This window comes from Mirounga angustirostris, unplaced genomic scaffold, assembly GCF_029215605.1.
Source record: "Mirounga angustirostris isolate CCGP_5_RB_7025 unplaced genomic scaffold, mMirAng1.0.hap1 SCAF_2, whole genome shotgun sequence".
Lineage (NCBI taxonomy): Eukaryota > Metazoa > Chordata > Mammalia > Carnivora > Phocidae > Mirounga > Mirounga angustirostris.
In genome coordinates, this window is record NW_026991710.1 from 12,893,647 (window position 1) to 12,914,403 (window position 20,757).

The following is a 20,757-nucleotide window of genomic DNA, read 5'->3' on the forward strand; positions in this document are numbered from 1 at the left end:
TGAAGACGAGCCTGGATTTAATAAATCTTTTAATATTTTCACAGCTGGCCCTGCTTGCACGGGGCTGGTGGACCATTTTCTTAAATAAGGCATGGTGCTGGTCTGACATTAGTTTAACAAGGTAATTATCAAGTGAGAAATAGCTGCCACACTGCTGTGAACCTGAATAATAACTCTCATAATTACTGATTTGGGGGCCCATCCTCTTAAAAAAAAATAATAGATCTCTATGTACTAAAGCATTTTATAGGAAATGCATTTGGGTACAGTGTCTAGAAGTATGGAGAACTATTAAGGATATAATTAGCAGTTTATTTACATAATCCATCAAACACCATTTATCATGTCTCTTATGGTTCTATTGAAGAGAAATAAGCATAGGGACATTAAGCTATTTTATGCAGGCAACCTTAGAAAAGTTGATTGTTACTAAATTTTTTAAAGCTTAAAAGTTGGACTTTCCAAAATACCTCAAATGAAAAGTGAATAAGCGCAGCTGACTTTATCAAATGCTCCTGTTCCTTCATACATATGACATGACACACATTTCCAGAGGAAACTTTACATGGACAGATGTACCTTTCAGGTGACTAACTTCAGTTTTTGAACAATTTTGCCTTTCTGAAACACAGACACAAATGGTCATTCTTTCACTGAGAACTATTGAAAGTGGTTGATTTTTACCTGGAATGTGAGAGTAGCACAGAGATACCATGTGCATCTGTGAGGAAATACCTTCCCACACATTACTGACTAGGCTTGCCTCCTAATTCGATTCTGGAAGGACTCTTTTGTTTTTTCATTGCTCTCAATGTAACTAACCCATCCTGGCATAGCAAATAATGTATTTTTCAAAGTAAAACACAATCAAATTGTAAATAAGATTATTCAAAAGCAGGACGAAGTTAGACACAGGTACTTTTAGGAAAGTTTGTAAAAATAATGTAATGCTCTATTTGCTCTAGATAAGATGGAGAACTTGCCTGATAAAAAGGGAGTAGCTTTATTACCATTGTTCCCAAGTGACCTTACTTCCTCCTTCTACAGATCTTCAAAAATGATTCTGAGCCTCAATTGTTGTCAATTTGAAGTCCTCCTGCCTTATGGAAAAGCTAAAGACACATGTTACACCAGGGAAGTCATCATCAAGGAGGAGATGAAAGACAGCACCAATTAGGAAAGGACTAATTTCATAAAAATAAACAAGTACATCATGTGTGAAGCTGATTCTCTTGGAATGAATAATAAAAGCAAAATACCTGAAGGCACCAAGTTCTTTAAGCTCCTGAATTCAAATACTCCAACATGACTACCTTTATTAAACAATAAATAATAAAACACACCATGATGGGTGATTTCATCATGGAGACTTTCTTAATGAAATCCACCTGAACATCGCTTAATACAGTTGTAAAGAATGCCAGTTTAACCTGACAACAAATGCTTTATTTTACTTCATTTGCATAAACAAGGTGCATCTACAACCTGAAAATACAGCACAAAAGTGAAGATGAAGCTATATATTGACTTGTGGGGACGATGCCTCCAATAAGCTCACCCCACTAAACAAGATCACAAAGCAGAATTATACAAAGGAAATCCTGTATACATCTCAGCTTAGCACTGATTTTTCAAAATGTTTTATGTTAAAAAAATGATACCAATATTACATTTGGATATAGAGTCTAAAAATATAGAGGTGACCGTTATTAAGAACAGGTTTATAAACAAAAGCAGAAGGCATCTATTTAAAAAGATCTGGCTAGGACCTGCAAACAGTCAAGTCCTAGAAACAGTAGTTGACTAGAATTTTAGCTCCTCCAAGGCAAGAGATTTTGCTCATTTATCTTCTGATTGCCAGGGCACAGAAAGATGACACATGGAAAGTTCTTGAGAAATGTTAAATAGATAAATAGGTGTTTCAACTAAAATTACATCCATTAAGATTCATTCAATAAGATTCATGTACCTAGTCAACCATCGCTGAGGACTACTTATTCTGTGAAATTTGGTGGCACAACTGGACTTAATAGGAGATTGGCAGATTAACTAAGTGGTGAAATTACCAACGCATGGGCCAAAGCACTAAAGGAAAAAAAAAATCAATCCTGGTCTTGTGGGTTGGGTAGATGTGATCTTAATTTGGTGTTTAAAATATGAGTCTCGGAAGTTGCGAAAAGATGGCGGAGAAGTAGGGGACCCTATTTCAACTGGTCGCTGGAATTGAGCTGGATAACTACCAGACCACTCTGAGCACCCGCGAAACCAGCCTGAGATGTAAGATCTGGAATATCGCAGGCGGTTGGTTTTGAGGTACGAAGCGGAGAGCCATGATTCTGCGGGCAGATATCGGAGGATAAACAGCGGCGGCAGGGTGCCTGGACGTGGGGATCCTACACTGCCAGTGAGTGACAGCCTCGCTCACTGTGGACGGGCACAGACTCGCAGACCGGTAGCGTCGGGAAAGGACTTTAGGGCAGCCCCCAGGGTGGAGGACCAGACCGGCGGGGTCGCGCGCACGTGAACCGCAGCCCCCTGGACAGAAACCGGACTGATGGTCGCGCACACATGAACTGCAGCCTCCGAGAGGGAAACCCGGTGTGCCAGGGTCGCGCCAGTGAACTGCAGTCCCCAGGGTGGAAACCCCAAGCGGCAGAGTCGCGCACGCGCGAACTGGGAGTGGCTGGCGGTTTAAGAAGCACAAAGGGCAGAGATGTGCCCCAACCTGGAGGCAGGACTGGGGCTGCTGCGGAGGGGCGCACAACCCAGGACGCTGCAGTTTATAGCAGCACGGACAGAAACGGAGACGGTGTGGCCTGGAGAGCTCACTGAAGAACAGACTGAGGTCTCTCTGCTCTGAGGCAGAGGGTTGGAAACGGTCTCTTCTGCTCTGACTCGCGGAAGAGATGCAGAAAGCAGCCAGGGAAAGGCGCCAGAGAACAAAAGCCCCCAAAACTGATTCCCACTGAGCCCATCCCCCGCCACAGGGGCGCAGGGCAACTCCGCCCAAACAGGGTTGGCTGAGTAACAGCGCGGCAGGCCCCTCCTGCAGAAGACAGGCTGGGAAAACAAGAGGCCAGCAACCCTAAGGTCCCAAGAAGACAGGTGCATCTTGCTTGGGTTCTGGTCAATAATTTGGACTCTATACATTCCCTCAAACACCCATCAACAGAATGACTAGGAGGAGGAGCCCCCAAAACAAAAAAGACTCAGAGATTATGACTCATGCTGCAGATTTACAAATGGATGCAGACATAACCAAGATGTCGGAGATGGAATTCAGGCTAGCAATTGTGAAGACAATGGCTAGAATGGAGAAATCAATTAATGGCAACATAGAGTCTCTAAGGGCAGACATAAAAGGTGAATTGGCAGAACTTAAAAATGCTATCAATGAGATCCAATCCAATCTAGATAATCTAACAGCTAGGGTAACTGAGACAGAAGAGAGAATAAGCGATCTGGAAGACAGTATAATAGATAAAAAGGGAAAAGAGGAGGCCAGGGAAAAACAACTCAGAATCCATGAAAATAGAATCAGAGAAATAAGTGACACCATGAGGTGTTCCAATGTCAGAATCATTGGAATCCCGGAGGGAGTGGAGAGAGAGAGAGAGGACTAGAAGATGTATTTGAGCAAATCATAGCTGAGAACTTCCCTAATCTGGAGAATGAAACAAACATTCGAGTCCTAGAGGCAGAGAGGACCCCTCCTAAGATCAAGGAAAACAGGCCAACACCCCGGCATGTAATAGTAAAACTTGCAAATCTTAGAACCAAGGAAACCATCTTAAGGGCAGTTAAGGGGAAGAGATTCCTTACGTACAGAGGGAGGAACATCAGAATAACGTCAGACCTATCCACAGAGACCTGGCAAGCCAGAAAGGCCTGGCAAGACATATTCAGGGTACTAAATGAGAAGAACATGCAGCCAAGAATACTTTATCCGCAAGGCTTTCATTTAGAATGGATGGAGAGATGCAGAGCTTCCACGACCGGCAGAAGTTGAAAGAATATGTGACCACTAAGCCGGCCCTGCAAGAAATATTAAGGGGGGGGTTCTATAAAAGGAGAAAGACCCCAAGAGTGATCTACAACAGAAATTTACAGGGACAATCTATAAAAACAACGTCTTCACAGGCAACATGATGACAATTAATTCATATCTTTCAATAATCACTCTCAACGTGAATGGCCTAAACGTTCCCATAAAATGGCGCAGGGTTGCAGATTGGATAAAAAGACAGGACCCATCCATATGCTGTCTACAAGAGACTCATTCTGAACCTAAAGATACACCCAGACTGAAAGTGAAGGGATGGAGATCCATCTTCCATGCCAGCGGACCTCAAAAGAAAGCTGGGGTAGCAATTCTTATATCAGACAAATTAGATTTTAAACTAAAGTCTGTAATAAGAGACACAGAAGGACACTATAGCATTCTTAAAGGGTCTATCCAACAAGAAGATCTAACAATTGTAAATATCTATGCCCCCAACATGGGAGCAGCCATCTACATAAGCCAACTGTTAACCAAAATAAAGAGTCATGTTGATAACAATACGTTAATTGTAGGAGACCGCAATACTCCACTCTCAGCAATGGACAGATCATCTAAGCAGAAAATCAACAAGGAAACAAGAGCTTTGAATGATACATTGGACCAGATGGACCTCATAGATATTTACAGAACATTCCACCCTAAAACAACAGAATACTCATTCTTCTCGAGCGCACATGGAACTTTCTCCAGAATAAACCATATACTGGGTCACAAATCAGGTCTCAACTGATACCAAAAGATTGAGATTATTCCCTGCATATTCCCAGACCACAATGCTTTAAAACTGGAACTCAAATCACAAGAAAAAATTTGGCAGAAATTCAAACACTTGGAAGCTAAAGACCACTCTGCTCAAGAATGTTTGGGTCAACCAAGAAATGAAAGAAGAACTTAAACAATTCATGGAAATCAATGAAAACGAAAACACATTGGTCCAAAACCTATGGGATACTGCAAAGGCGGTCCTAAGGGGAAAATACATACCCATCCAAGCCTCACTCAAAAAAATAGAAAAATCCCCAACTCACCAACTAACTCTACACCTTAAAGAACTAGAGAAAAAGCAACAAACGATGCCTAAGCCACGCATTAGAAGAGAAATAATTAAAATTAGAGCAGAAATCAATGAATTAGAAACCAGAAACACAGTAGATCAGATCAACGAAACCAGAAGTTGGTTCTTTGAAAGAATTAATAAGATTGATAAACCACTGGCCAGACTTATCCAAAAGAAGAGAGAAAGGACCCAAATTAATAAAATTATGAATGAAAGGGGAGAGATCACGACTAACACCAAGGAAATAGAAACAATTATTAGAAATTTTTATCAACAACTATATGCCAATAAACTGAGCAATCTGGATGAAATGGAGGCCTTCCTGGAAACCTATAAGCTGCCAAGACTGAAACAGGAAGAAATTGACAACCTGAATAGATGAATAACCAGTAACGAGATTGAAGCAGTGATCAAAAACCTCCCAAAAAACAAGAGTCCAGGGCCTGATGGATTCCCAGGGGAATTCTACCAAACATTCAAAGAAGAAATAATACCTATTCTCCTGAAGCTGTTTCAAAAAATAGAAACAGAAGGAAAACTTCCAAACTCATTCTATGAGGCCAGCATTACCTTAATCGCCAAACCAGGCAAAGACCCCATCAGAAAGGAGAATTTCAGACCAATATCCCTGATGAATATGGATTCCAAAATCCTCAACAAAATCCTAGCTAATAGGATCCAACAATACATTAAAAGGATCATCCACCACGATCAAGTGGGATTTATTCACAGGATGCAAGGGTGGTAAAACATTTGCAAATCAATCAATGTGATAGAACACATTAATAAGAGGAGGGAGAAGAACCATATAGTCCTCTCAATTGATGCAGAAAAAGCATTTGACAAAATACAACATCCTTTCCTGATTAAAACTCTCCAGAGTATAGGGATAGAGGGAACATTCCTCAAGTTCATAAAATCCATCTATGAAAAACCCACAGTGAATATCATCCTCAATGGGGAAAAGCTGAGAGCCTTTCCCTTAAGATCAGGAACACGTCAAGGATGCCCACTCTCGCCACTATTGTTCAACATAGTACTAGAAGTCCTAGCAACAGCAATCAGACAACAAAAAGAAATAAAAGGTATTCAAATTGGCAAAGAAGAAGTCAAACTCTCTCTTTTCGCAGACGACATGATACTTTATGTGGAAAACCCAAAAGACTCCACCCCCAAATTACTAGAACTCATCCAGCAATTCAGTAATGTGGCAGGATACAAAATCAATGCACAGAAATCAGTTGCTTTCTTATACACTAACAACGCAACTGTAGAAAGAGAAATTAAAGAAACGATTCAATTTACAATAGCACCAAAAACCATTAAGATACCTCGGAATAAACATAACCAAAGAGGTAAAGGATCTATACTCTAGGAACTACAAAACACTCATGAAAGAAATTGGAGAAGACACAAAAAGATGGAAAAATATTCCATGCTCATGGAGCGGAAGAATAAACATTGTTAAAATGTCTATGCTACCCAGAGCAATCTATACCTTCAATGCCATCCCGATCAAAATTCCAATGACATTTTTCAAAGTTCTGGAACAAACAATCCTAAAATTTGTATGGAATCAGAAAAGACCCTGAATCGCCAAGGAGATGTTGAAAAAGAAAAACAAAGCTGGGGGCATCACGTTGCCCAATGTCAATCTGTATTATAAAGCAGTGATCACCAAGACGGCATGGTACTGGCACAAAAACAGACATACAGACCAATGGAACAGAATAGAGAACCCAGATATGGACCCTCAACTCCATGGTCAAATAATCTTTGACAAAGCAGGAAAAAACATGCAATGGAAAAAAGACAGTCTCTTCAATAAATGGTGCTGGGAAAATTGGACAGCCACATGCAGAAGAATGAAACTCGACCATTCTCTAACACCACTCACAAAGATAAACTTAAAGTGGATGAAAGACCTCAGTGTGAGACAGGAATCCATCAAAATCCTAGAGGGAAACATAGGCAGTAACCTCTTTGACATCGGCCACAGCAACTTCTTTCAAGATACATCTCCAAAAGCTAGTGAAACAAAAGCAAAAATGAACTTTTGGGACTTCATCAAGATAAAAAGCTTCTGCACAGCCAAGGAAACAATCAACAAAACAAAGGCAACCCACAGAATGGGAGAAGATATTTGCAAATGACACTACAGATAAAAGGCTGGTATCCAAAATCTATAAAGAACTTCTCAAACTCAACACTCAAAAAACAAATAATCAAGTCAAAAAGTGGGCAGAAGAGATGAACAGACACTTCTCTGAAGAAGACATACAAATGGCTAACAGACACATGAAAAAATGTTCATCATCATTAGCCATCAGGGAAATCCAAATCAAAACCACACTGAGATACCACCTTACACCAGTTAGAATGGCAAAAATGGACAGGGAAAGAAACAACAAATGTTGGAGAGGTTGTGGAGAAAGGGAAACCCTCTTACACTGTTGGTGGGAATGCAAGTTGGTACAGCCACTTTGGAAAACAGTGTGGAGGTTCCTCAAAAATTTAAAAATAGAGCTACCCTATGACCCAGCAATTGCACTACTGGGTATTTACCCCAAAGACACAGATGTAGTGAAAAGAAGGGCCATATGCACCCCGATGTTCATAGCAGCAGTGTCCACAATAGCCAAACTGTGGAAAGAGCCAAGATGCCCTTCAACAGATGAATGGATAAAGAAGATGTGGTCCATGTATACAATGGAATATTTCTCAGCCATCAGAAAAGATGAATACCCAACTTTTACATCAATATGGATGGGACTGGAGGAGATAATGCTAAGTGAAATAAGTCAAGCATAGAAAGTCAATTATCATATGGTTTCACTTATTTGTGGAACATAAGGAATAACATGGAGGACATTAGGAGAAGGAAGGGAAAAATGGGGGGGGGGAGGGAATTGGAGGGAGAGATGAACCATGAGAGACTATGGACCTGAGAAACAAACAGGGTTCTAGAGGGGAGGGGGGAGGGGGGATTGGTTAGCCCGGTGATGGGTATTAAGGAGGGCACGTACTGCATGGAGCACTGGGTGTTATACGAAAACAATGGATCGTGGATCACTACATCAAAAACTAATGATGTATTGTATGGTGACTAACATAATATAATAAAATTAAAAATTACAAAAATAAATAAAATAAAATAAAATATGAGTCTCAAATCCTTGTTCTGTTTGTGGATAAATTTGCAAATTGCTCTGTGACATTTCCGTTACTCCACAATACAAAATGAGTTGCTATAATTTGAGATTGTGATGGTGGAAACTTATTAAAACGGGGGAAATCATATGTGCAATGATGTGTCTGTGGTCTAAATAATCAAACCCCTCGAATAATAGTTGTACTATTGATCAGCCTACATCATTCATGCAACCCACGAAAATTTCTGAAAGCCTTATATTTGCAAAAAAAAAAAAAAAGAAAGAAAGCCTTATATTTGCAAGGTGTTGTGGCAAGGTGTTTTCTGTCATGGCTGTAGGAAACAGAGAGTCTTAGAAGGTCGAAAGAGGTCTTTGCCAGCCTGAGTCTTTTCTCTCTGAAGTGTATGTGATCACTCCCTTCTCAATGCCTCATGGTACTTTGCCTCACCTACTCTCCCAGTGTTGATGTTATTGCATTGAGCTCATTGTGTCTGTGTCTCTCCATTGTTGAACTGTAAACTCCTTTAAGGCGGGCATTTAGGCAGTTACCACCCTCATGTGTATATGCTGAGCACCGGCGCAAATGCTGGTGTAGTCAACTGTGGAATGCTTGCAACACGGACTTTGAATTTAAATTCAGGCAGTCTTCAACCTGCCCTCCCACCCACTGTTGAGGTGTTTCATTCTTTAGGTGGGGCTGGTGAGTACAGTTGCTGAACATAAAGAGAGGCAAGACCGCTGTGAATAACAGGGCCAGGTAAATCTCCTAGAGTTTTTTTTTTTTTTTTCATATGATGGGTCATGTTTACATCCCACTGTAGCTGCTCTGGAATTATCAAGATTTCATATCTGAGGATAAACTGGGTTCCTTCAAGTAGGGCTTCCAGATTTAGGAAAGAAAAACACAGGATGCCTAGTTAATTTGGGATTTTAGATAAACAACAAATAATTTTATAGCATAAATATGTCCCAAGGATTGCATTTGTGCACTTACATTTTATCTAGCAACCCTATCTTTAAGATGATGAGTAAATTGGGGGTAAAGAGGATTGGATGAGACATTTCTCAATAATTTTTACTGGCCAGAACATTTATTTTCTTTGCCCCCAGATAGTAAATACCACTAGCACTGCCTGCCATTGTGATAATGAAAAAAAAAAAAATGCCACATTTATCCTGTTACCCACCATGCTCTGTTGCCATCTTGGTTTGAGAACCATAGGAAAGACATAGGAATAGGAATATATTCCATGAAACCAAGTGTCAGGAAATGCATGTGCCAGGATCCCACAGATAACTCAGGCACACAGAGTCTCAAAAACAACTATATAATGTCCATTTCCTGGTTAATTTCTCATTTAGACCTCCCAACTAAATTCTTAAGGGCAGTCAGAGGCCTGACATGCTCAAGTCTGTGTATGTGACAATGAATTTTATTTTATTTTATTTTAAAGATTTTATTTATTTATTTGGCAGAGAGAGATCGCAAGTAGGCAGACGGCAGGCAGGCAGAGGGAGAGGGAGAAGCAGGCTCCGAGGACCCTGGGATCATGACCTGAGCTGAAGGCAGACGCTTCACCGACTGAGCCACCCAGGTGCCCCAACAATGAATTTTAACACCTGAGGAGAGATCCAACAATCATCCCAGATTTCTTAATAGTTTGACATATAAAGAGAAAATTAAAAGTCACCAAATCCTAAAGATCAAATATAAATATGATAATAAGTATACCTCTAACTTGTATGACACTTTAAATTTATTCAAAGCATTTGTCCATTATCTCATGTGTCCATTTGCGTGGTATTTATTAGTGATGAGAGAATGGAATGTCTGCTCCAAATCTATTGTTACAGCCAGTTTACAACTTTTGATATCATCAGTTTGAAATCACAAATGGGAAGACATTCAGTCTCTTTATTCCTTTTCCGAAGTCTGTCAGTTCATCTATCAGTTGTGAGCTTTCTCTTATGTCTTTTTTTATAGCTAGCCCTAGATTTTGTATCAATGTCACGGGAGTATTTTCTTTTTGAGCCACTTAGTTGATTATGTTAACTTAAGGTAGGAGTCTTAAATAGAATGAAATCAAAAGTCAATGAAAGAATTTGTGATGAACTGTCTTCCTTTCAAAATCGGTCGGCCTCTTTATGACAATGTCTGGCAAATAGCAGAAACTTGTTGAGTTCTGAATGAATGAATCAAGGAATGAGTCCAGGTGCAAATGAACTTCACATGAAAGTCTGCTTTTGTCCTAACTTAATTTACTCCAAATCTTGCCAGCCTAATGAAGACTGCCGTTTAAAAGGGTCACACGCTAAAATCACAACTTCAGAGGCTCGAGCCACCCAGAAACTATTTAATGCAGCTCCATGCAAAGGAAAGCACTTTTTCAGTCATCTGAGACAAAGACATCTATGTCAGTATGCAACAAAATGCCACAATCATCCAGTAATTAACCATCAAGGCTTACTCTGGGGAAGTGCATTCTTTCCTCTAAGATACGCTTTCTAATGCAAAGTCCATTTGCTTTCGTCTGGTCATCAGTGAACAAAATATGGAGCCCTTTGGTGCCTAATACAGTGGCTGGCACTCAATCAATGTTCAACAGCTCCTCGTTCCCTGCGCAAAATACAGGGTGGAAAACTCACTCTTTTTAGAACAGATCATCAGTGTAATAGTTTGGGACTTGTTTTAAATTGCCATCTTCTGTTAATGCAAGTTCGTCTTTAAATTCTTAAGGTTCCCACATAGAAAGAAGACAGGTCTGATTTGCCCAAATCCCGAGTTCTCCCTGCTATGTGCCAAATGACTGGATGAGTAATAGGAATTATCCTCTTTTTTGATTCCATGTATTTATTCATGCGGTAAGTATTTTCCACGGGCAGCACTAGGCGAAAGTTACATGTTATTTCATCGTATTTAATCTTCACAAGTACCCTCTGATGTTGGCATTATTATCTTAATGCTGCATATGAAGAAATTGAGGTTAAGATAGTTTAAGCAACATGCCTAACGTCCTGTCGCATGCCTGCATCACACAGCTGTAGTGAAACAAAGACTCAAAATGAATCTGCATGGATCCAAAGGCCATAATTTTGATCTCCACCTCCATAAATGTTTAAAAAATGAGGAGTTTTCAGAGAAACAAAATTACTTTACTGAGGAAGATCCCAAGGACCACCTGGTATTGTCTCTTAAGAAAGCATAGGGTCTTGGGCGCCTGGGTGGCTCAGTCGTTAAGCGTCTGCCTTCGGCTCAGGTCATGATCCCAGGGTCCTGGGATCGAGCCCAGCATCGGGCTCCCTGTTCGGCAGGAAGCCTGCTTCTCCCTCTCCCACTCCCCCTGCTTGTGTTCCCTCTCTCGCTGTGTCTCTCTCTGTCAAATAAATAAATCTTTAAAAAAAAAAAAAAAAAGAAAAGAAAGCATAGGGTCTTTAAGCACCAGCGACAGGAACCTGTGCCTCTTCAGATCTCAGGTGAATTCTATAGAGGTGTTGTTCGTAGAAAAGACACACACACAGATTCTAGCCTCCTAAACCCCTTCTTCCCATGTGCTGCAGGGCATGCTTTTTTGCATGTAACTATTTTAAATGGCCACATTTGTGCCACAGTATTATTAAATGCTGTGTCAAAACACCTATATATATATTTAAGGAGTAATTTTCCCAGAAATACATTTTTTAATTTTTTTTTAAAGATTTTATTTAATCATCGGAGAGAGAGAGCACACAGCAGGGGGAGAAACAGACTCCCTGCTGAGTAGGGAGCCGGATGTGGGGCTCGATCCCAGGACCTGTAGATCATGACCTGAGCCGAAGGCAGACACTTAACCATCTGAGCCACCCAGGAGCCCCCCTTCCAAGAAATACATTTTTAATCATGCAATATGGTATTAGAGAAAGAGAAAGTTGGGGAGAGGGTGGGGAAATGCTTTCAGAATTCCTATATAGCAAGCACAATAAAGACACAGCTGGGCAAGGTGAACCAATAAAAAACAGGAGAAAAATAGTAACCAGAGATAGTGAAGCTACTTGAGCCTCGTAGAATTTCTCTACCTTAGGGGGACACATCCAAATACACAACACATAAAAACACATACTACAAGACAAAATTGAAGAACTTCGTCAATATCGCAATGCTACCAGAGCTTTCAGGAAAAAAAGGGATGTGAGGAAGCAAATGTTAAGGAGAAACAGCAAGTACAGAAATGGCTCCACTGAGGGGCCGATGTGCAGTTCTTCACAATATCTAATAGGACCAGATGACTGAGGACAACAGAAGAAAATAATGGCATGGGGGATGATATGTCCTAAAACAATTTTCTTTTTTTGTTGTTGAGTGAAATGTCCCCCCCAGCAGCCACAGAGAGAAAAACAACAGTCTTGGACTAATGTGACTGTGTAAATGTGTAGTCTCATGAGAAATCTTTAGTCCAGACAGAATATGGAAGGCAAGATGAAATAAGTATATGATCGAAAATTAGTGGACCCACCAACCCAAAATTACAAACAGTAGTTAAAGGATTCATGACAGGGTGCCCTGGTGGCTCAGTCGGTTAATTGTCCAACTCTTGATTTCGGCTCAGGTCATGATCTTAGGGCCGTGAGATCAAGCCCCTCACTGGGCTCCACACTCATCCGGGAGTCTGCTGGAGATCCTCTCTCTCTCTCTCTCTCAACCGCTGTCTCTCTCTCTGCTCCTCCCCCCCGCTCATGCTCACTTGTACTCTCTCTAAAAAAATAAATTAAAAAAAAAAATTTTTTTAAAGGATTAATGATAATTTTATCTGAATTGTCCTAGATCTCAGTCTGGAGTCAGCAATGCTCACAGTAGAATTCAATCAAACAGTAGCCATTTAAGGAGCATTTTCAAGGTGCTGGAAACTTTATATACATCATCTCAACTAGCCTCACTTTTCAGGTGAGGTCACTGATGCTCAGAAAGTGATGCACACCAAACCACGGCAGTAGTAAAAGACAAAGCCAGGTTGGAGCTCAGGTCTCAGACCCCAAGACCCTGCCTGACCCTTTTCCCTGAAAAGCAGGCCAATGGGCAGTGCCCTGAAATGAGATGGCATTTTAGCAGTTACACCACTTTTTACCCTAATTTCCAAGTCAATACCAACCTAGACATGGCTTAGTGTTTGGAGTCTTCAGCCCCTCAAAGTACAAAGCCCCACACATTCTCAATCACCCTTCCCCTGTCTATTCCCTACCTCCTGAACATAACCTATGTACCAGAAATAACAGTGGGTTTCTGAGGAAAGCCTGGGAGGACGCAGTCTCTTCAATGCTGCATTTCAGTAGAAACTGCCCAGCAGAGGGGTCGTGTGACTCCCAGCTGACCAGCGAGTCTCTGCAGCAAGCTCTGCACATGGAGCACACTTGAATAGCACCTGCCTGATGGTAAGCTTCTCCCCGGCACAGAAGCTACGGGAATGCCAAGGCTGTGCATTGCTATCAGTAGTAATAATCAGTGCTGCCTACAGTTTGCTTCAAACGGTCTGAGGCTCTTAGACTGTGTCATCTCACTTAATTTTCATGCCAAGCCAGGGATAGTAGTATTACGTCTTGCAGATGAGGAAGTGGAAGTTCTGTTTACCAATCAAAGTATGAATTAGCATCCAAACGTGTTTGCTCCGTGGTACAACCTCCCAACCTCTCCAATGTCACGAGAACCAGGAGAACTTCCTCCTTGCATCTCTCCCAGCAAAGAGACATCTTCTGAATGAACCACCTATTTCCCACGGATGAAGAACATGGCCAACGTGGACCTGGACACAGCCTGGGTCTCCTGGGGGGTTACCTGTAGCATCACCCAAAGGGCGTTTGTGATGGTCACAGAGGGAGAGAATGGTGTGGACACCATTCCATTACGTGTGCAAAAAGGGGTCTAGAACTAGAAGTACTTGCCACAGCCTCACATCAACCTGAAAATGATCACTTTTGTACAAGATGGGGAAGGGAAACAGCACATCATGCTGGATTTAGCATTATAAAGGAAGCATACAGAGGGCGTGAGAACCCTCTTCCTCTGCTTCCTTTGCCTTCCGTGTCAACGAAGCCTCGGTAATTATTTGTGACTTATGTTCCTGGAAATGTGTGAACTGACAAATCCATTTCTTTCCCTTTAGCTACGGGATGATGTAGACATGAGATGAGGATAGGGAAGGGAGGGTGCCCTGGCTTTGACTTTGGAGTCAGCCGACCCGAGGCCCAATGGCTCACCAGCTGGGGCTCACTGGACCAAGCTTCCGTTTTCAGAAAAGGCACTTTTCAGCTCTCACAGTCTTCAACTACTGATCTGCCGACAAAAAGGGAATTATCTGTCTCGGGTCTCTTCCCCACTCGAGATTCCATGTCACGCAGGTAGAAAGCTACCTCTTGGAAACTGCCCACTTCTCCAGCTGCTGAAGGAACACCTTCCCAATGCTTCCACCAGGCAGGGATGCACAGCTCAATTTCATGGCCCGCTAACCTTATCCACCTGGCACCTCTCAACACCAACCTCACCCCCCCCGTCTCCCAGGAAGACATCAGTAGTCTCCATCTGGTCGTCATATCCCACCTGGGGAGGGAGTTCTCTTTCCCCACCCCACCACCACCACCATCAGGAGAGGAAAGGGGCTTGGGGACTGGAGTGATGATCAAGACGGAGGAGTTTTATGAAAAAGAAGCTGTATGCTATCTCCAAAAGCATAATTATTTCCTGAATTATTATGTCGCTGGTTCCCCCTTCTAGCTTAAAGTGTATCAGACCATATCCTAGAGCTTCTTTGAAATCACCAGCAGAGCGCTGTGGATTATGTTCTTCCCACCTTAGAAAGTCTAGCGATCTAGGTCAAGGAATTGTTTTGCTACCATTCTGTCTGGTGTTATAAACTTTTCCCCAAATGTCCATTATTCATTCAATCATTCATTCAACAAATATTTATTGAGCACCTATTGTGTACAAGTTCCTGTATCAGTCTGAGAATCCAGCAATAAATAATAGGAAGCTCGTGTTCACACAGAGATGACATTCTAATAGGATGGTGACAGACACCAAATAAATAAGCCAACACATATTATAGGATTTACTGTAGCTTAGAGATAAGGTATCTTAGAGCCAGACGGACCCTGTAAACACAGAGATGGGGAGAGAAAAGGAAAAAAAAAATTTTTTTTTCTAGTAAGGGCTAAATAAACCCCAACTGGCATATTTCTTGGTACCTAAGATAAATGTAATTTGGGGAAATTCTTTACATATAGAAATGTAATAGCCACGTCTTGTTTTCTTTCTCAGAAAGCCAGGGTTGTCAGCTCCCCAGGAGGTCTCGGGGAAGAGCCGTAGGCTCCCGCCCCGCACCAGCAGGTGCTTTCACAGCCTGGCACACACTGCCTGGACGGCGAATGGGTTAAGGTGTCGGCGCCAGAGCTCGGAGCGCTGCATAAACAGTGTGCGTCAGGCGTTCTAAGTGTGCTTCCTCCTCCTTGTCTCCCCGTCCTGGGCTGTCAATCACCTGTCACTTGCCCGCACATCAGCAGCATCGTGCACATCACCAGGCTGTCAGCAAAGAAGCTGATGAGCCTCGGCTCCAAACTGTCAATCATCTTTGTTTCTCTTCTCTGCTCAGGAAATATTTTGGCTCACAGAAACAAAGAAACCTGGACAACAATGGCTTATAGTCAGGCATTTACTCCTGTGCATGGGTATAAGTAAGATCTTAAACGGGTACTGATCACGCCTTACCCTCAAATGGTGTTGGGGTTGGGGGGGTGGGCAGAGGGAAGATCGAGACCCTATTGCATCAGTACAGGCTTTAAAACTAATTCTAGTTCCCTGAGCAGACCCTGATGGATTCACAAACCAAAAAAAACAAAACAAAACAAAAAAGCAGAAACCAAAACAAAGAAACCCACAGGAACACAAAACAATGGTAACTTGAAGTTATCTGAGCTTACGCCTCAAAAGAAAATGAGAAGGCTCAGAGGATGGATGACTGCATGGTTTGAAATTATTCACCATCGATCAGGCAGGCTTTTGGGGAGAGAGTAATTGTTGGATTGCAGAGTTCATTTATCTCCCGGGACTTCTGAAACAGCGGCTTCTGTACCCGACTCTCCTACTCTCCAGGGCATGAGGCTGCTTGGGGGCACCCACACACAGGAAAGCATGTTCACTCTTCAGGACCCCCATGAGCTGGGCTTGCCAGCGCTTATGACAGGAATCATTATGTTGAATGCAAAGACCCTCCAAAACAGCCCACTGTCTGGCATAACCAGCAGCCCCTCTCACCCAAAATACTTATTAGAAATGTCCCGCTCCCTTAAAAGCCCACAACAAATAAATCTAAAGAGATGCTCCTGGCAACGAGTTCCAATTGGACATCAAGTTTAAGTTGTCCTGCTCTCCCCAGTTTGCCACTTGGGCAAAATCACCATGCATGCATTAGCATAATTAATCAGCTCGTCATACAATAGATCCAAATACTACTAAGTTGTCCAAAGCTCTCTAAAGTTATAACAAACAAACAAACAAACAAAAAACTCTAGTGGCTTTGAAATACATTTAGCAACAATCAGATCTTTTAATCATGTTTATCATGAGCCTTATTATCTATCAGTTGCCCAATGCTCTGGATTGACAGTTCATACACGCGGTGGTTGGTTCCATCATCATCTCTATGTTTGTGACATTTGGGATGTTTTACCTTCTGACGGATCCTTTCATACGTGCAATGCCGATTTCTGAAAACACATCTCTTTCTGATCTAACCAGACATTAATTGCTGATGTTTCTATGCCTCTTAGTCTTATAGCACAACTAGCAAATCTGATCTCTGACAAGTTGGCTGAACCTAATCAGGACAGATCAGCTGCTACCCAAGGTGCCAGGGGCAGTAATTTGAGGATCTTTACAGAGTTATCACTCGCTGGAAAGACAAGGAACTATAATTCTGTCAACACTAATCCAAAACTGTATGTTCAAAGCAGCAGTGGCCTCTCCCCTGCCCCCAAGAAAAGCTAGCACTTGTCAAATAAATACCTGAGATAATTGATAAGACAAAATTAGGAGGCTGTGGCTGATACAGTAACTGTGAGAATTTCTTTTTTTTTTTTTTTTAAGGAAACTTCAGAAGCAGAACATTGGGCATGAAATGTCAGCTGTAAAGGATAAAGGAGGGTCACAGGGAAGAGGTGGATGGAAACCCCGTAATCCAGCTCCCACTTATCATTGGGTGACTTAGTTCATATTTGCCTCACTTGCTAAACAGACAGGTGCCCAAACATTCTCAGCCTTGAAGGAACGCTCTCTCAGCTGACCCAGGCTGCCACCCGGTGACAAAGCCTTGATGGGAAGCAAGAACCTCGTCAGCAGAGGAGGTGTTATTGTTAGGCTGTCAGCCCTGTGCTATTCTCTGAAGACCCCTGTGGTTTTCTTACAGGCGCAAAAAGAAGGGATATTAGAAAAATAAACTTCTTTCTTACTGTAGCGCTTTGGTCCATCTTCCAAACAAAATGAAAGAGTTAACGTGGCATCGTCTTCAAAAAACTCGGTGGCAAACGCGTCCCACCAGAGGTTGTCGCTATCCTGCAAAGAGACAGATCATTTATTTAACAGGCAAGAACAGAAACTACCTCAAAGCAGGAAAGGGAAAGGAAAAAGAAAGACAAACCCAGTTTCCACTTGCTTGTTACTCAGCATATGTGTGTGGGTGTCCTAGAAGGCAGGTGGGCGAGCGTGTGGTCACTCCTCAAATTAATTGCCTCAAATGGGGACCGAATTCCAATTCAATAAATGAGTGAATGCAAACTGAATGAAAATTAATTCTCCAGGACATATTTGGGGAGATTTAATAAATGTACTTTGGAACACAATGTGACATTCGTTAACAAAAAAAGTTTACATTTCACGTAAAATACATTCAACTTCTTTTTGGTCTCTCTTTCTCTTTGCTCTTTTAAGAATTTGATTTTACCACCATACCACAACGAGTTGAAGGAGAGTACATTTTTAAAAGATAATCGATTCAAAAAGGGGTGTGTGTGACTTGTAGCCCCACCTTACGCAAATGTCCTATGAGAAATGGGTATTGCCACATGGGTTACACAGACAGATGATACGCAGTGGTCCACGCTTGCACAAACCCCCATTACATGCACACGGATTGTTCTTGAGGACTGTTTTAAGATTATAGGCAATCTATAAGATTATAGGCCTTGTTGTTAACATGATTATTAAAATAAAAGCAGTTCAGGGCGCCTGGGTGGCTCAGTTGGTTAAGCGACTGCCTTCGGCTCAGGTCATGATCCTGGAGTCCCGGGATCGAGTCCCGCATCCGGCTCCCTGCTCGGCGGGGGGTCTGCTTCTCCCTCTGACCCTCCCCCCTCTCATGTGCTCTCTCTCATTCTCTCTCTCTCAAATAAATAAATAAAATCTTTAAAAAAAATAAAATAAATAAAAAAATAAAGCAGTTCAGCAGAATGCAAACTATCCATGCGAACTCTGTTTGTTTTGGGTTGAGCGTTTCTTGTTCATCCAGAAAACACTTTGAAACTGGCCCAGTTTAAGGCAGTTAAAATCATTGTTAATCATTGGGGGGGGGGGGTCCTATAAGAGCGAATCAGGAAGGTTACACCGAGCGTCATATTCTAAAAGGGGGCATCATACCTGGCTTCGTGCTCTGCATCTTGCCCCATGTACCCCCAAATTCTTAAGCACAATCTTTTCCCAGAGAATCTTTGGTCAGTGCCAGACTTTAGGAGGAGATGTTCTGCAGCTGCCTGTCAGACGAGGGAGGGGCAGCTCCCCACTCGGTGGCCCCCACTGCCGTGGCCCTGGTGGAAATACTGCAAGCCTCTCTTCTTCCCGTTAAGTTGCTCTGCTTAGGACAACATTAAGTTGTTGTCACTGGCAGGCATCAGGAACGAGCCTTCAGTCCTGACAAGAAGAATTAAAGGGCCACCGAAGATTGATGCTGTCTGTTCTCATTTCAGAAAAGCAACAGGTCAGGCAAATGAATTTTTTGGTCTTTTTTTTTTTTTTTTTCTGGCTTCCTTCCAATCACTACACCAAAAGCCAACACTTTTCTTGGTAAAACACAGTAAATATAAAAGCACCCAGGGGCGATTCATGACTCCACATACAAACTACCTCTCCTTTTTTTTCCCCAAAAACAAATACTTATTGAGCATTTATTATGTGCAGGTCCTCAGAGCATACAGCTGGTTGAGAGACTGGTCCCTACCCTCAAAGGGCTCAAACCCACGAGTAGGAGAGAGCCAAGTGAGCAACTAACAGGAGCCTCCCTCCAGACCCGAGACCACAGCACGAAGCCTGGGTGTTGTGGAAGCTGTCAGAGTTTCTAGAAAAATCAGTGGGCTTGGAAATGGAAGAAGCAGCTGGGGAAAAAAACCCCACTTAGGAGCCTGGGTACACTGGTTTATTTTATTTCAAATTGCTAGACAGATGGAAAAAGAATAATAATGGCTAACATTTATTGAGTGCTCACCACATGCCAAGCATTATTCTAAGTGCTTTATGTGTATCTTCCTTCTTACTCCTTATTACCACCCTGTTTCTTGTTTGTTTGTTGTTGGTTTTGGGTGGTTTTTTTGTGTGTGTTTTTTGTCCTTAGTCTCCTGTATAATTTAATTTTCTTGTGAGCAGGTGTTCTGTTTTGCATCCTGCGCTATCTCCCAGTTCCCTGAATGGTGTCAAGCCCATGGTATGACTCAGTAGAAGTTGTTCAGTGAATGAATGAAGCCTCTCCCGTTATGTATTATCCCAACTTTACAACCTCAGAAACCAAAGCACAGGTGGGAAATGGAACTTGCCAAGTACACTCAGCCGATAAATTGTCGGGCTGGGATTTCAACTCCGACCCTGTGACCTCCGAGCCCCAGCCTCTGCCTGACTCATTTCTCTGGCAGTCTTTGCCAAGGCAGAAGTTAGGACTTAGAAAGAAGGGAGGGAGAGTGAAAAGGGAATGTTTTGTCTCAGATTGATCTCTTTGTCCAGCTCCTTGCTTCCCGGTACCGCCCTGCTGCCAGGACTCACACCCAGGAGGATGCTCACCATCCTGCCTCACATTGTGCAGTACCCCATGTGGTATGACGTCAGCAGCAGAACTCACGCCTACAGGCAACCCTCAGACCCAGGCTTCATCCCAACACTCCCTCTTCTCAGCAATGTGAGCACGGACAATTTATTTTACCTTCCTGAGCCTGTTTCTTTACTTGCAAGTTGAGGAAAATAATAGGAACATAACAGTAATAATTTTATTGCAAAGTACATGTGACAACAACAACCATAATAATAATTATCTTGCAGAATTTGATGTGAGGAGTAAATAAATCCGTGGGTCTAAAGTTCCCAGAAGAATGCCCAGGACACAGTGAAGATCAATAAAATGCCCCTTCCCTGCCTCTACCTACCATCTTTAGCATCATTTTTAAGGGAGGAGGCGTTGCATGTTCTAAAGAACCGCCACCAAAAATGCACT

General features: G+C 42.3%; 1 protein-coding gene across 11 annotated transcripts in view; it reads right to left on the reverse strand.

Annotated features, from left to right (window-relative positions):
- The window catches only part of LDB2 (LIM domain binding 2), a 388,815-nt gene that overhangs the window by 227,229 nt on the left and 140,829 nt on the right, over positions 1-20,757 (reverse strand). For all 11 annotated transcript variants that reach the window (XM_064584314.1, XM_045881430.3, XM_064584318.1 and 8 more), the window contains exon 2: positions 17,741-17,843. In XM_064584314.1, coding sequence (XP_064440384.1) covers positions 17,741-17,843 — 103 coding nt within the window. The remainder of the gene's footprint in view (positions 1-17,740; positions 17,844-20,757) is intronic.